Source organism: Gallinula chloropus (assembly GCF_964237585.1).
Source record: "Gallinula chloropus genome assembly, chromosome: 1".
In the NCBI taxonomy this organism is placed as follows: Eukaryota; Metazoa; Chordata; class Aves; order Gruiformes; family Rallidae; genus Gallinula; species Gallinula chloropus.
Genome location: NC_140085.1, coordinates 60998501 through 61012489, shown reverse-complemented (window position 1 = coordinate 61012489; position 13989 = coordinate 60998501). Strand labels below are relative to the sequence as shown.

Here is a 13989-nt window from a genome sequence, read left to right as displayed (position 1 = left end):
TTTCCTGTACAGAGATCTACATAATGTTTAGACAAATTACTTTCAGTCATTTAAGCAATGAATTCCAAACAGAGCTTGTGAATCGAGTCCTCTTTCACAGAAGGCAAGGGAAGAGAGAAGGACAAATTTCAAACTCTGAGAAAGGACAGTGTTAAGCTTTCAGGGTGACAAATCTGAATTCCACTCAGATACGTCTGCCCTAGAAGGGGCCAGCTTTTACTGGAAACAGTATATAGTCACCTCTTAATATTATTTCAGAACATGCCAGACCACTCCCCCCACCCTCTCCTGATGCTACTAATCTGTGAGGTTGCAGCTCACCTGTGGGTTTCATGTCTCCTCTCAGGTTCTCTGTACATTCAAGTGTTAAGGCCGGTTAGAAGAGCTACACTATCTGCAAGACAGATCTCATCCTGCATGACAACTGTCTAGGAATGCAATATTTAAAACAAATCAATTTCAGCTTTCACTAAATTAACAGAACAGATATCTGATTTTAGATTTAAGGTCTAATTTAAAAGTAAGTTTTCTGGTCTTACATACATACAAACACAGCATTTATATATAATGCAGGATATTTCAGCAGTATTCTGCTGCAATGTCGTCCACTGCATTTATCCCCCACGGATGGAAAAATAGCATATCCAGCTTCATCCTTTCTGCTTAAGGCCTAACCTGAAGATATGCTAAAACAAGTTCTTAAAGACAACATTTGAACTCAACATTACCTGCAGGAATAATAATCATCTAATGACAGTTTTCCCCTTTCTGCAAGACCTGGAACTCAAGTTTAATCAACAAAGCCTCAGATACAATGCACTCAAATTCACTCACTTGTGCACGTGCAAATATAAAAAAAAAAGCACCCACTGGCAGTGTCAAGAGTCCATGAAAGTACCTGTATATATACACACCTTTCCCTTCCTCCTCTGAGCCTCCAAGCCAACTGTAATTTTATTTTTCCCATATGCATTAAAAGGAGAAGTTATATGTAAAGCTTTCTGATCTAATGGCATTCGACCCCACTGATATAGAAAAAGTTTACCTAATGACTTTAGTAACAACCAGATATGGAGTTCACCAGTATTTCAGGATCAATGGTACTTTTCCCTCAGCACTTCCAACCACCTGGCTGTGGAAAACAACACTGCTTAAATCTCTTCCTCTGACTGTCATGCCTAACAGGAAAAACAAAGGCTGAATAGTACATTAAACATCTAGTTGCACTGCTGTTTCAGACAACACGCATTTGTTCTCAATAACCACAAAAAGAGTTACAAGACAAAAAGAACAATTCAAAAAAGGTTAAAAAAAAATCACTTTATCTTTGCCGAGTTAAGTTTATTCCTGTGAAGCACTGAAGCCTACATGGGATCTGCAGACAACACAGAACAACAAACCTCACAAAGCAACAGCAAACCTGACCATCTTAAACACAACAAGGAGGACTTCAACGTTATCGACATCAGTCAGTCAGTCAAAAACCCTGTCAGAAGAATGACAAGTTTCTGAAGAGCTTCCTTTACGAACAGATACAGCTTTGTTCCATTCCACAGCCAAATCCGATTAAATGAACTCACATCATAGACTACATCATGTATGACTTGCACTTTTAATGCAGCATATTAGAGGAAAAGAAGATTTGTTGATAGTAATTAAGTAAAACCGTTTAGAATTGGTCAAAAGCAGTGATCTGTTATGTTTGGGTTTTTTTAAATAGCAACAGGCAACATTCATTTACTGGACTTGCCCCAAGAGGATAGCTTCACTACAACAGAAAAGTCCCTCTGGTATCACTAGAGGAGGCAAAGGGGAGCAAGAGTTTTAGCTGCAATGTAAATCTTCACCTCTGTTTCCTTAGACTTTGCCCTTCTAAATTGCAAGCCGACAACAGGTAAAAAGAAGGGGAGAATGTGCTCAGAATGATCTTGACAAAACCTTTGCTGCATACAGTATCAAAGACATTTTGAAAACACCATCTGGACTCCACTAAGAGAGATAACACCATTCATCTCTTATTCTAAGAGTTAAACATCATCTTTTCCTATCAATCACTGTAGTACACTAACTTATAGACCCAACAATCTAACCAGTTAAGGTATGACTTCTAGTACAGAGCTCCCTGGAAGCATGAAGCAATCATAACTCAATTGGAGAAGGACAAATACATAAAACCTTGCTATGAAGTATCAGGCCAGCCTTAAGTCAAGTATCTGTGCTGCTGCTGCTGCAGCAGCAGCATGCTGACAAGCTTAACCACAACACATTCATTCTTCCAGTTCAGTTCACAACTGAAAGCAAACCAACACCCTTCACAGGGAGGCAACTGACAACTTGCACAGGAAACTGAGCAGAAAGCAGTACAGTTTTACTTCTTATGTTCAGGAGGGGATTTCATTCAGTACTATGGGGCAGCATGTATTTGTAGAGCCTCGTATCGCTGAGAAATCTATAGGGGATAGATAAAATACACTAAACAGAAATGAGACGGCAAATTTTCGAAGAGTACTGTATGAAAACAATGTCCTAATTACTTCACCTAGCCATTCCGGGAAGATTTCTACTTCACCAACCTGCATCTCACAGTCATTAACATTTGTTTTTCAAACTACTGAGCAATTTTTAAATTTAAGAACAAGAAGCTAGCCTGCTAGAGATTATTTTTTTTGCTTTTTGAATATCCAGTGAATCTAATATTGTGTGGAAGCTTTCTGGCCTTCTAGAGAAAGAAAAACTATTCAGGCAAACCCGCATTATCTCCGGATTGCCACAGCCTTTCCTTATTTGGCTAACGTTTTGAGATTCCAATCAGACTGCTATGAAGTTCAACATGCACAAAGCATCCATTTTGAGGAAACTTCACAGCCACTTTCCCTTCCACTCCCCCCCTGCCCCAAGTGAAAGTTATCTCCCCCAGCACCAACCCCCCTCCCACGTACCCACACCAGAACAAAGCAATATGGATTCGGGGGTTGTTGGGGTTGGGTTGGTTTTTTGTTTGTTTTTTTTACTGCTCTCCAACGCACGGAAGAAAAGAAATAAGTGCGAGAGCCCCGCTCCCCTTAAAGTTCAGCTTTCACACTGCGGCAGAAGCCGTGGCTAAAGAAAGCGAGCAGCCTGTTACCGATACACGTTCCTATATCAGGAACAAAACACCGGTTCCCCTTAGAAACCGGAGAGAAAGAGCTGATCCCTCTCCTCTCTCCACACGCCCGCCCGCACACGCGAGCGGGGTTTAATCGGCTCAAGCGCTTCGAAACAGGGGAGACGGGGATGGGGGGGAGGAGGGAGCAGGAAACTGCTACCGGGAGGGAGCCCGGGCAAAAGGCGGCCGGGGGCAGCGCCCCCCGAGGCGAGCCCGCCTCCCTCACCTGCCGGCCCCCGCCCCTCCGCCGGGGGGCACCTGTCCAGTGCCCCCGGCTGCCTCCCAGACAACCCGGGGCAGGGCCCGCTCCCCCGGTCCCCCCCGGAGGGAGGCGCTGCCAACAGGGGAAGCGAAGCGAGCGGGGAAAGCGAAAGAGGGTCACCGGCACCTCTTCCCCGCCTAAGGAGAGGCCCAACCGCCCCCTTCCGATGCCCGGCCTGCGGAGATGGGGCGCAGCCTCCCGCCCCTCCAGCCCCGCGGCCCCCTCCGGCCGGCCGGCCGCCCCCGAGCCTGACCCCGGACGCCGCCACCGCCTCCCGCCCCGCGCTCCCGGCCCCTCCCCGCCCCGACACCCCCCAGCGGAGGGGAGAGCTGCCGCCTCCGGCCCCTTCCTCCTCCACCTCCTCCCGGGGGGGGGGCACTTCACCGGCCGGCCTCAGCCACCCCCCTCCTCGCTTCCCTGCCTGCCCAAGCCCCGGTCCCGCCGCCGAGCCCGGCCAGGCAGCCCCCGTCCGGCAGGAAGGGCTCCGCACCGACCTGGTGGAGCGCGGTGAGCCCGTCCACATTGGCGTAGTTGATGTCGGCGCCCCGCTCCAGCAGCCGCAGCACCTCCTCGGTGTCCCCGCTGGAGCAAGCGGCCAGGAAGACGGCGCCGTCGTCGAACTTCACCTTGGTCTTTTTGCGCTTGACCACGGGCGGCTCCAAGTCGGTCTCGGAGCCGATCCAGCGCTTCAGCTGTTCGTTCCGCTTCTGCTTGGCGTCCGCCATCTTCATACCCCGCTCCTGCCTGGCCCCCTTAGCTAATGCCGCACCGAGGATAGACTATATACCGCCAGTATCCCACAGCGCACCGCGGCGCGCACCCGTCCTCGCTCGCTCACCCACCCAGATGGAGGGCGCGGAGCGGGAGGGAACCAAAGGGGCGTGGTGGCGGCGACGGCGGCGGCCTCATTAGCATAACGCCGCGAGACTTCGAGCGGCAGAGGGGCGGGCTGGGGGGAAATCGATCCGCGGGAGGGAGAACGCGGAGGGCGGGGCCCGGCGGGGTGGCGTCACCGGCGAGCGCGGGCTCGGCCTCGCGGCACGGGGGCGGGGCGGCGGCGGGGGCCGGGCGGGGGAGCGCCGCTGCCGCCGTGTCGTGAGTGGGGCGAGGCCGTCTCGCTTTTGCCTCATCCCGGGCCCGTGAGTTCAAGAGTTCAGCCGAAGGGTCACCGGCTTCCCCTGCCCCGCCGGGGCGGAAATCCCCGCGACCGCAGGGGAAGAGCCGGGCCGAGAGGCGTCCGGCGGGGCGGCCCCGCGCGGTGCCCGCTGCCTGCCCGAGCCCAGCCTCGGGGGCCGCCGGCACACCGGCCGCCTTCCGCTGCGGCCTGGGTCTGCCCTCAGGGCTCTCGGGCGTAGCTGTTTGTACGCTGGGAAGGCGGTGAGGGCCTCGCCAGTCGAGCGGCCGTCACTGGCGGGTCACCGGGGACGTGCTTGTCCCGAAACGAAGCGTGTGGGGAGAGAGAGAACGGGGTGGCTTAGTGAGACGTCTGGAGTAGGCCTTGAGGCCGTGAGGCTAAGCCAGACTTCGGGTGTGCGGCTCCCCAGGGCCTTCTGCGGCTGGAAGCAGGGCGCGCTCCTCCGCCTCGCTTGGGCAGCTGCCTTCCAGGTGCTGCCTGTCCCTGCCAGCAACCTGTGTCACACGCAGTGACATCAGCCTTGGCGAACGGGGCAAAAGGCAGCCGCTTGGAGGGAAGAAGGAGAGAGCCAGAGTGATTCACTGAGTGTCATTTGTGGTTGGAGGTCAGATGTGTCTGCGTTCAGGCAGCTTACTGTACGGAAGCACCATGTCCCATTTACCCTGACACTTAATGCCTGGCAGCAGACACACTAGTTGCCCGTGCTAATCGTCCATTTTAATGAAAGTCCACTTCCATTATCCAAAAACCTGGGATAGCATAGGCATCCTTTCTGTCGGAAGAGAACAAGTAGGTAGACAGCATACCACATTTGAAGATACAAAGACTAAATAAAATGTATTCACTCAACTTACAACTTCCAGGAACCAAGCAACTATACGTAGTAATTTTTCCCCCTGTGCATAGCATGTTTTCTTTAGCTAAAAGCAATGTGTACTTTGTTTTAAATGGAATCATCTCTGGGGATAAAATGTGGGTTTAAATTTGCTGGGAAAAAAGTTTTCTGCTCAACTAATTACAGGAAACAAAGTATAGTTTGAGAGGGTCACCGAAACCCATACACTTCGAACTTGAATGGTTGGTTCTTTTCTAATTACAACGTCTCCTTCTTCTGGTGGGCAGTCTCACAGCCTACTCCAGCTTCTTATTTCCATTTTTATTGATAAAAATGTCATCAGCATTTCATAAGCAGGGTGAGTTGTAAGGTATGTGCAGCAGTGTGTTGTTTTTAATGTCTCTCAGAGTTTCATCTGGAGGTATTTGCATAGTGTCCATGCGTGAGACACAATGCACCGACAATTTGCAGGCGCGAAGTGATAGCAAAGGAAAGACACCGTCTTGGTGTCAAGATCAAAGATTGGCCAGAGAAAGGTATGCAGTCTAAGGAGGTGGATGAATGATTACCTGGCACCTAATTTGTACCTTCCCCTTGACAGCCTGTGTGATGATTGGAGGTACAGTTAAGCACCTGGGTTTGAAAGTATTGCTGACCCTGCATAATGTACTTCAGGAGCGGTCTTTGTGGCGTCTATTAATTCACACAGGTGACTGAGTGGGGCTTTGGCATAGCCCTGGTACTGTCAGCTCGATGTGGAGTGGTACCAGCCAGGAGCTCAGCTGAATCATCTGATTCACCTCTTAAGGAGGGAACTTGTGCAGGCTCCAACCACCTGCTGTGATCTTGTCCTTGTGGGCAGATTCTTTGGGGACAAGCTCCCATTTCAGTGCCATTTCCTGAGGGGTTGAAAACTGTAACCCAGAAGAAGGTAATGCAAAATAAAAGCTGAGGCCTTTTCCCACACACGTGTGATATTTTACATGTACCTTCCCCAACATGGTGGTTCTCTCTTTCTCTGAGTTGGCTGCCCAAAAATCTGACTCCTCAAAGAATGTAAACCCCTGATCTTTTTTAAACAAGCAATAGTTAAATTGAGTACATTATTAGCAGCAAAGTAATTTAAGCAAAATGCACTTACTCAAAATGCACTTGTTCACTGTCATGGAGCACATTTTTAGGTTTCTATCAGAGCTCTAGTCCCCTCTCCTTGACTTCATTCCTCCAGCTCAGCTTTTTGTTTCCTGTCATAGATCCTCCTTTGGCTCACTCTTCTTGGCTTGTTGGTGAAATGCAGAGGTTCCACATCTCAGAAAATGTGCCTCTCTCTCTTCTAAAGTACCACACAGTCTGGGTTTAAAGTCCAGATCTAATACTTCCCTTTGGTTCCTTTCTCCAGGGTATTTTTCACTCATTCAGCTCCAGCTTTTCAGAGAGCATCAGCAAATATCTTCCACTGCAGCTATTTTTATGTTTCACATTCTTGACTTAATTTTTCCTTGACTTTTTCCATTTTTTGGGCTTGTACCTCATTTGGGAGTTATGTTTGAGGCTTTTTACTGACCCCATGTAGAATTAATTCGTGCAGCCAGCTGAAGTTCAGATATTCTATATATAGGGAGTATATATGCCTTTTCTGAGTGGCTGTGGTGGTGGTCCTTGAGTGCAATGTAGCAAAACATATGGTCTCCCTTAAGGAAAAAGGTGAGCTGTCAGTCATGTAAACCTTTGCAATTGTTCACATTTTCTGTATTCAACAGAATTCAGAACAGGAAGGGAAGAATGATTATAATAATTCTTAAAACTTGTTTTTAGGTACTTTAATTCCATTTATGTATTTTACTTACATTTAATTAATATAAAATGTTTTCAATGTATTTTTCATATCTCACCTAAAAGTTTGTACCTTTAATAGCAAAGGCCTGCTGGGCCTTATTCTTTACCCCATCCTACCCGTTTGACATCGTTCAACATAAAACCTGTAGCTGAGAGGTGAGGAGACAATTAGCGGCTTCTAACTCGGTACTAATTGGGATAAACATGCACAGTTGCCAATAGTATTTCCTGCGGAAATCTGATACGATACTCTCTTCCAATTGCCTACCTAATCACGGAGGGTGAATCCATCTGTGCAGAGGGTTAGACCAAACCCTATATATTGAGGCTCTCTTTGAAGACCGTATCGAAAGTGAGTACAAAATCTGTCCTAAAACAGTCATTACTGCAAGGCAGTATCACAAGGTTGAGTTAGATAACTCTGTTAAGTGTGCCTGTGTGTTTGCAATAATCACAGTGTGCTAACAAGAGGCACTGGTTTAGGTACCTGGTGTGTGCAACCTGAGGAGATGCTAAGTAGGCCTAGTTTTATCAGGCTGTTTTGGGGTATCTCTACCAGACTACTCAACACCCTAGATACACTCTAGAATCCTTTGTGTGTGTATACATAGCGCTAAAGGTGATTGAATATATAATGTTCCACATGCAAATACTAGCACTGAGTTCAGTAGACAGCTTTTCCCTGTAGGTAACCACGTAAACATCTGCAGAGATAGCATCATGCACGGATATTTTTTCAGCTAATTTAATGGCAGGCTTCGAGTGATCAATAAAATGATTCAGCAATGAGATTGTTATCAGTGTGCTTTCTGGTTTTCCTTTTTTTTTTTTTCCTTAAAAGCATTGCAACCATTGTTCAAAGCTATTTCATGCAGGCTTCTGGGCCGCAGAAGTACAGAGATGAAGCTTTTGCAGTACCCAAAATAGTCAGCCTCTGGGTTGTAGAATTTTTATTCTGACCTCCTAAGGATAATTGTTGTCTTGTCTTTCATCTTCAACAGCAACAGACACGGTGTGGCTTCTAAAAAATTTTGCCCTAACATTTTTCTCTCCCTAGTGAAGAAAGAAAACTAATATATCAGTTAATTTCATCAACTCCAGCTCTGGGAAAAAATGGGTAATTTGAAGAGAGAGTGATAAATACTGTATATATTGACACAAAACTTTCTAATAAATTGTTCAGCTTTTTATGAAGGCTTGTGGCTTGTAAAAGGAGAGATAAAAGCTTTTTTTTCAATGTGAAAAGGCTGTGACAGATACTTATCACACAAATAAGGCATTTCTTTCATTTTTTATTCGATAGTCATAGTCCTTTCTATTTTTAAATCTGGTGTATTCTCTACTCTGTGTGACAGACCCACACAAGTAACAGTGAAAACTCTGGTACATTCCATATCCAGAAAAAAAAAAAAAGAGAGAGAGAAAGTGAAGAAAGTGCTATCAAAATTTTAAAGTAAATTATGTAAGAAGCAGGCTTCTTGCTCTTTGATTTTGTCAGTTCTGTGTAAGATTCTTACACATAACCCCAACATTTCAAGGTGGGTTCCTTCTCCCCGCTGCATAATCCTGAGTCACCAAATCCAGAAGTAAAACTACCATGGCAACCAGGGCACGTATTTATAAACTGTGCCGTTCTGAATCAGCTTTGCAATGGTGTGTTCTCCCAGCACCTTGCATGAGCGTTACGCAGATTGCTGTCTCCATGTTCTTGGATGGCAATGCAAGCTAACATTTAAACCTGATTCCCATGGAGATTCTGTGACATACTTCTCTGTGTACCCATCTGTTAAGCGGGCATTTCTCCTACTGGCAATTTCACTAGTGCACAGGTTAAGCTAAAAATAGTTGTCCTGGCTAGTAAAAAAGTAACGCCATGTCCTTTAGAAGTAGGGAAATACACTTATTTATAAAACTGACTTTATGAAACCAATATTGCTTTCAATTAAATTTAAGCCTTGACTAGTCACCCCATGAGAAAACCAGAGCTGAGCCGTGTGTTGTGTAACCGGAATATAGGCGCTCTGTTTCTGTTCAGTCTCCGCAGTCCCAGGAATGCTGCGTGTATGTGGGTGTAGCCGTGGCGTTCGGCTCTCTGCCGTGGCAGTTGTCTGTTTCGGCCTCTTCTTGTTGAGAACAAGTACCTTTGCTTCGTCCTCCTGCCCAAAAGGCCACGTAATCTCGCAGTAGCTTTGATGAACCTCTCTGTTCAGCGTTTCTGCAGGTGAAGTGTTCCTTTCCCAGTATTGCGTGTAGCTGGAGTCAAGGAGCGCGCTGTTGAATCGCACGATTTCAATACTGAGGGGGAAGGGAATGACCTGTCCCTCTGAAATGCATGCAAGATGTTCCCTGCGAGCCGCATTGTGAACATATCACAGCTGAGAAACATAGTTCCAGGGCTGCAGAAGGGCGATTTGGACAAAGACAAATGAAAGACATCCTGTTCTAGCTTTTCACTCACAATACAAATATACATACACTCAAGGGTTATTGACAGCCGTGACACTTCGATTTCTTCCTTTCTACTACCAGAAAGTGTATGAGTTTCCTTTCAAAATATTTGTTTTGGTATACAAGAGCATCCAAGTTAGAAAAAACTTGGAATTTAAAAAACCTAAAATCTCAGTGTGGCCAAACAATTGGCTTGGCATGGATTTTGGGCCTCTAGGAGTATGCCCTGATACTCAGTGTGCTTGCAAAGCATATGACATAACTGTGTGCTCGCATCATATTTAATCTTAGCAATAGAGTAACGTGAGTTACACATGTATACATAATAATGTTGTCCTTTGGTCTATTCAGGCAGCAGGTGGAAGGAAAACCAGAAGGTTTTCTTTAAAAGAAAACTGGCTGATAGGGTGCAGTGATGCTTATTTGTAAGAATAATCATGAAGACCCATTTTTCCCTGAATACAACAGAAAGAAGCAACTGAAAGCTCTGAAAACACCTTTTCTAGTATTCTCCTGTCTTCATAAATGCTTCCTCTTTTCCTTTTCCGTCCCCTGTATTTCTTACTAGCCCAGTGTTTGCTACACAATTACGTCATCTGCAGGTAACTCCCCAGGTTACAGGTTAACAGATTGGACTGTGTCACAAGCCCTCAAGTGACTCCTTTGGTGGCCTCCTGTTGTTCCTCAGCACAGGTCCATAAAGAAATTGAATTGCTCCATCCCGTCAGTTTAAAAGAAGGTTGACTTAATTGAGACAATTGAGCTTAGGCAATATTAATCTGTGGCTAACATACTTCAGAAGCTTTGACATCTGTATCATGAATGGGCAGAGATAAACACTTCAGAATCTTCTGAAATGGTTTCTACTTTGACAGGCTTATGGCTTTCTGCCCTCATTTAATGAAATAGCACTTCCTAACCATTCCCACATTAGGTTGCTGGCCTGCGACGGGTTCACCATTCAGTCATCACAGTAACTCAAAGGCCTTCTTGAGAAAGGATCAGTAAAAATCCTTTTCCTTTAGCATATGCTTCTTCCCACAAAAGCATCATTCATTCATTTAGTGTAAGATGAGGGAAAGGCGGTAACCTCTAGACCTTCCTCAGTATTTTTCTTTCCCTAAAGAGTTTGTATTTATGACACAGACTTCTCTTTGCCTGAGAGAGAAAGGCATCTCTTCCAGGATTCTCCAAGAGTCCTAGGCTGAGGTTTCACTAGCTAACAGAGGGAATCAGGCAGGTTATTACCATGAAAAGGGCTGGTCCTCCTGTCTCTCTACTGCCCATTTCCTACTGCTGGACACACGGACACCGTTCCTGACCTTTCACAGGCTTTGGTGTTGATTTGACACCTGAATGAGTTGGCTACAGTGTCAGACTGTTTACCTCTTGGCTTGGCAAGCTTTCTGCTGGCCCCACAAACTGAGAGGACTCATTAAAGTGAGGCTTCCAAAAGAGTTGGGAGTGTTTGGACGGGCCTAGGGACGGACAGGGTTGCTCTCCTCAGAATCAGGGAGATGTTATGTAGTCTCAACTATTACATGGAATGTCACCCAGCATTCTAGCTGTAACCATTTAGTCATTATTTTTCCTCTCTGGGAAGGTTTCTTTAAAGGTTAGTTGTCCTTTGGAACTAGATTCTGTCTTGTGGAAAATAAATCAGCTGACTTGAGTAAGGCAAGGAAGCACTGCCAAATTATTTCCCCATACTTCTTGACCCACCATTTTGTCTTCTCCATGGAATTAGTGGATCTGTCTTTGTTTCACTTTCTGGTTGTTTCCATGTGGCAGCTAGCAAATAGGATTCTGTGCAACCAAGGCAGTGGGTGGAGGGATAGATAATTTTCATATTAAATAATTAAACCCAAGTTTCTCATCCTTGGCAGTCATTTTAAAAAGCAGCGATCTTGAGAGGCCTCAGCACACGCTCAGCAAGAGCGGCATGAAGCAAGTTGGAACCCCAGCTGAAACTCACCGCCCAGCCACAACCAGGCAATGCTGATGTCCATCTCCCATGCCCACCTGCCCCTTCCTCCCAGGCATGTTTGGGTCATTGTCACTTCCCTACATGCAACACGGGTATAGCTACTTTGTCATGATTACGAAACAGTGCCGGTATACTTCAAGCACTAATTGAGATGTAAAAGACTGGTTTTGCTGAGATCAGACACTTGGCTCCAGGTTGCATTAAGCATTCCTTGATTTGTATTTTTATTTATGTGCATTTTGTTGCTCTCTTCCTCTGATGAAACTGGCTCATGGAAGGCTGGTCCTAGGAAAGTTCTACATTACGCTTATTTTAAGACAGATGGGTGGTTAGGTAGATGTGAAAGGACATTACTTCAACTGGGTTAATAACAATAAAATTACCTTTCTGCTTGTGTATATAATTACAGTTTAAAGATAAAATTTTGAAATTTGAATAGTTCTGAGTATTTTGGTTATTAATGTTTTGATCACTTATTTAGGACTGTGGGGCTGATATATAGAATAACTAATAGGAAGTTGGAACATTTCTGGCTCTGCATTTTAATCTTGATTTTACATGGGATATATAACTCGAAGTGCTTAATTCTGCATTTTGACCTTAGTTTGTATTTAAATCTCAAGAGCTAAGTAAAGAATTTTGATCACATTACTCAGAATCATTCCACTCTCAGTGCTTACAGTTTAAGATTTAAAATATTAAATCAAAGCCTTAATAAAGACAGAAAATTCTGCTGGAGGTAAAGCACCCAATTCTGCAGGTTCTTTTGCAGTGGGAATTTTGGTAGAGCAAGGAGTGCTCAGAAAGCAGCCCCATACACTCTTGTGTGTTAGAAAACACTGGAGAGATTTCTAACACTGGAGAGATTTCTGTGCCTGTCCTACAGGCCTGTGGGCTCCTATATTTTAAAAAAATTAAGTTTTGCACAATTTTTGAAATTGTGAATAATACCAAATCTTATGATCTTGATAAAGTCACAGTGTTAGTCTCAGGAAAAGAAATGGCAAATGATTCCTTCAAAAGGAAAAGGGTCTGGCCCTACTCTCTCATCACTTTGCATTTAGGTAAGATTGGAGAAGAGGACTAACTACTACAGAAAAGGAATTGGTTTAACAAAATCAGTAAAGTACTGTATCAGTGTCTTCTTTCTGTAAAAGAAATACCTGGCCCATACTTAAAATTCAAAATCTCACTGCTTTTCTGCATCACATACTTCAGAAGATACTTCCTTTCAAAAAGACGACAGGCAGCTCCCCTGCACAAAGCAGGAATATCCTGCGACCACATCCTGCATAAAGTCACTGTCACATAGCACTCAGCTTCTCTGCAGCAGCAGTAAGTGCAAAGGAAACTGGGTTTCTTGATACTTGATACCGAAAATATATACAGCAGTTTTAATGACAGCTTCTTCTAGAAGCATAATAATTGTGACACATACATAGGTGACACATACCCAGGTCACATTAAACACTAACTCTGTCTAGAGAATATGTAGATGCATTAATTTATTGTTATTTTAAACAGTCAAGGCTGGATTTAGAAACTCCTACTTGTTTCAGTGAGCTTGTATTAGCTCCCACTAATATCTCACGGAACCCCTCTGGAGTTACTTAAGTAAAGGATTTCCAGCATAAGTTCCAACATCTGAAATTTAATTATGTCTTAACTTATGTTATACAACACACAGACAATTTCCAGCCTGACTTTTTATTCAGGTCAAACATATTATAGCCTGCAATCTGGAATTGCATTCCCCTGTTATATAACGCTCCCACAGCACGGGGATGAGGATCAGGCCTCAGAGAAGCAATTACCCCACGCGGTCCTCATGCGTAGAGATAACGCTAAATATAACATAAAGCCTGTCGTTTACCCATACAGTGCTAAACGAGCTCCATACCATAATCAAAACATAGTTAAACAAAACCAGGCAGTTACCTAGGAACAAAGGCACAAAAGTCTCTGTCTCTATCACATGTCTGAAAGCCTTTATGGTCAGATCCTGCCACTGTTGCTCTCTTTGTACACTAGGTATGAGCGGTCCCGTTAAGGTGCTAGGGTATTAGAACCAATTTCAAAGTTAAGAAATGCTTCCTTTGCTGTTGAAACTGTCATAAAGTAGGCACTGTTTAGATTCAGCATTTGCTGTAATGATTCCAGAGTACTCTGGCTTTGTTAGGTTTGTGTTACCTGGCTTGGGTACGAGCTATGCTCAGCCTGCTCTGCAAAATTCTGGTAGTCTAAATTAGATCTAGCCTAACGTAGTTTACACTTCAACTTCATACAGCTCTGGGTATGCCACTACCAGCTGCCATGGTAGTTTTAAGGTAGCTCAAGCCCA

The 13989-nt window shown here is 45.1% G+C and overlaps 1 protein-coding gene across 3 annotated transcripts in view; it reads right to left on the bottom strand.

Moving 5' to 3' along the window:
- Positions 1 to 4138, bottom strand: part of PPP1R12A (protein phosphatase 1 regulatory subunit 12A) — a gene marked incomplete at its 5' end in the record, with an annotated part of 119789 nt that extends 115651 nt beyond the window's left edge. For all 3 annotated transcript variants that reach the window (XM_084279251.1, XM_084279250.1, XM_084279249.1), the window contains one exon: positions 3902 to 4138. In XM_084279251.1, coding sequence (XP_084135377.1) covers positions 3902 to 4138 — 237 coding nt within the window. The remainder of the gene's footprint in view (positions 1 to 3901) is intronic.
- Between the last annotated feature and the right edge of the window lie 9851 nt (positions 4139 to 13989).